Source organism: Engraulis encrasicolus, chromosome 22 (genome assembly GCF_034702125.1).
Source record: "Engraulis encrasicolus isolate BLACKSEA-1 chromosome 22, IST_EnEncr_1.0, whole genome shotgun sequence".
Lineage (NCBI taxonomy): Eukaryota > Metazoa > Chordata > Actinopteri > Clupeiformes > Engraulidae > Engraulis > Engraulis encrasicolus.
The window spans coordinates 30,651,864-30,654,363 of NC_085878.1; the positions used below are offsets into that span (position 1 = coordinate 30,651,864).

The following is a 2,500-nucleotide window of genomic DNA, read 5'->3' on the forward strand; positions in this document are numbered from 1 at the left end:
ACACACACACACACACACACACACACACACACACACACACACACACACCAGCCAGGCGGTGGCCTATGTTGCGTTGCGTTACCTAGCCAGTCGTTAAACTTCTTGACCTCGGAGGGGAGGCCGAGCTCGGTGAAGTCGCCCGTGTGCAGCAAGACGTCGCCGTACGGCATCTGGATGCCATCTGTCCGCGAGTGCGTGTCCGACACGCAGACGAAGCGCGTGTGGCCAGACGGCTTGGGGGTGTCGTACGGGATGGGATCCACCCTGGGAGAGGAGGAGGGAGGAGAGAGAAGAAGGGAGGGAGAGAGAGAGAGAGAAGAAGGGGAGGGAGGGAGAGAGAGAATGATGTATTAGAACATTAATTCAAACAGTTCAGGTTTCGTACAGGTGTCGTGCAGGATGGGGTCAACAGTGGGAGAGAGAGAGAGAAAGAGAGAGAGAGAGAGGGAGAGGACGCCCTGGAGGAAACATATTGTTCCACAAAAGATTTTTTTGGTCTTATGTCAAATAACTCGACCCCATGAACACTACCTTCACATAAAAGAAAAGTTTATTTTCTGTAAAGGGGGAAAAAAGTTTGAGACTGACACAGAAAATTGAGAAAAATTGGAGGGGGGGGGGAGACGGGACGTGTGAATGTTTTGACATATTAAATTGCGCTCGGGTTGGATTAGCCTAAATTGAACACTGCTGTGAAACAGCCCCCCTCCTTTTAGCCTAATCCCAAATTATATCTGAGCTCAACCTTCAGCTCTCCCGTCTTGCATACGTCTCCCCTTAGGAGAACGATACACTTTTATTGAACACAACTTCAACCCAGACATGGTGGCATTGGTGATGTTTTTCTATGCAGGCTGCCGGCATTAGTGATGTTTTTCTACGCAGGCCGGTGACACATTCTAAGAAACTTCAGAGGTCAATGTATATGTATATTTGACTTCACATCTAAAAGATCACGTAGACGGTGTCTAGACGGAGTAATTGCCATCTCTTTGCCAGGCGACTCCTAAAATGCAAACCTACACACTGGACATCAGCACTCAAGAGAGACATTTTTATTCAGGAGCAGAAAGAGAACAGGGAAGAAAAAAGGGAAGAGAAAGTAATAAATCTACTCCGACCAGCTAGGGTAAGAGAACAGCACTTAGTCTAGTTGCTCAGCACAAATGCGAAATGCAAAAATGCCAGACCCGCAGCCATCAGTAGCTCTGGACTTCACATTTGAAAATGTGCTTGTTTCATCTGGACACCATTTTATTTTATTTTTCTTTGTATTATTATTTTTCTGACAAATGTAGCACGTGACGGGAGTCGGGTGGGGGTGTGGCTGGCTGGCTGACTGGCTGGGGGACTGCGTTAGAAAGGGGAAAAAAAGTTTCATCTGAAAGCAAAAGGCAGAAATAAAGACAGGGACAGAAGAAAGGAAGACTGAAAATCAGAGAGAGAGAACGCACAAGTGTGTGAGAGGCAAAAGACCAAGAAAGACAGACAGAGAGAGAGAGAGAGAGAGAGTCAGAGTAGAGAGCAGACAGCCAGCGGAGAGGAGAGGAGAGGGAGAGGAAAGGAGAGGAGAGGAGAGGAGAAGAGAGGAGAGGAGAGGAGAAGAGAGAGCAGGCGAGATCTTGGCTGTAATTGAAGTCAGCGATGTGCAATGAGCAGCACTTTCCACGGTGGCCATTATTTCATTACTAAGAGGGGATGTCAGTCTACATGGGGCCCCGGCCCCCGCTAATTAACACTCGCGTCTTCCGCCTGACAAAGAGAGGAGAGGGCGGGCTGAGATGTAGCGAAACGGGAGTCTGCCTAGTGCCTACGCCACGCAAAAAAAGCACCGCACCGCTCCTCTCCTCTCTTCTGCACACACATCATGGCCATTACCCTCTCTGATAAGCAGTTGCACATACAAAAGGAGACAGACGAGAGGACGGGGGAGGGGAGGACAGGATAGGAGGGAGAGATGGGGGTTTGGCAAAAGCACTCACCGAAATCATACATGATGGCAAAATACAGGAGATTGCCATTACGGACCACCAATTTGGGATGCTTTTTTTTTTTTTTTTAACTTGGCTTTCTTTTATTTTTGTCCATTTCGCTTTTGCACAGTGCCTACAAAATGTGGTTGAATGGTGAGTGCCACATGGGTACACACACACACACACACAGAAAAAGAAAAATGATTTGCCATCAATGTGTGCGTGTGTGTGTGTGTGTGTGTGTGTGTGTGCGTGCGTGCGTGCGTGCGTGCGTGCGTGCGTGTGTAAGACTGTATGGGCGGACAAGTAAATGACGGGTATGAAGTTCAGACGCACACAAAGAGAGCTGTGGAGGGGACGGGAGGCAAAGAGGGCCAAAAAGCCCATGGAGCGGAGGAGGGATGGGGAAGCGGGCATCGGGTCGGGTGGGGTGGGGGTGAGGTGGTGAGTAAGGGGAGTGGCGGAGGCACCATCTGAAATGGGCCACCTGCACTGGGCAAAATGACTGCTCTGTGATGACAGCCGGA

General features: G+C 49.4%; 1 protein-coding gene across 2 annotated transcripts in view; it reads right to left on the reverse strand.

The window, feature by feature from the left end:
• Window positions 1–2,500, reverse strand: part of mpped2a (metallophosphoesterase domain containing 2a) — a 102,097-nt gene that overhangs the window by 77,963 nt on the left and 21,634 nt on the right. For both annotated transcript variants that reach the window (XM_063188965.1, XM_063188966.1), the window contains exon 3: window positions 83–264. In XM_063188965.1, coding sequence (XP_063045035.1) covers window positions 83–264 — 182 coding nt within the window. The remainder of the gene's footprint in view (window positions 1–82; window positions 265–2,500) is intronic.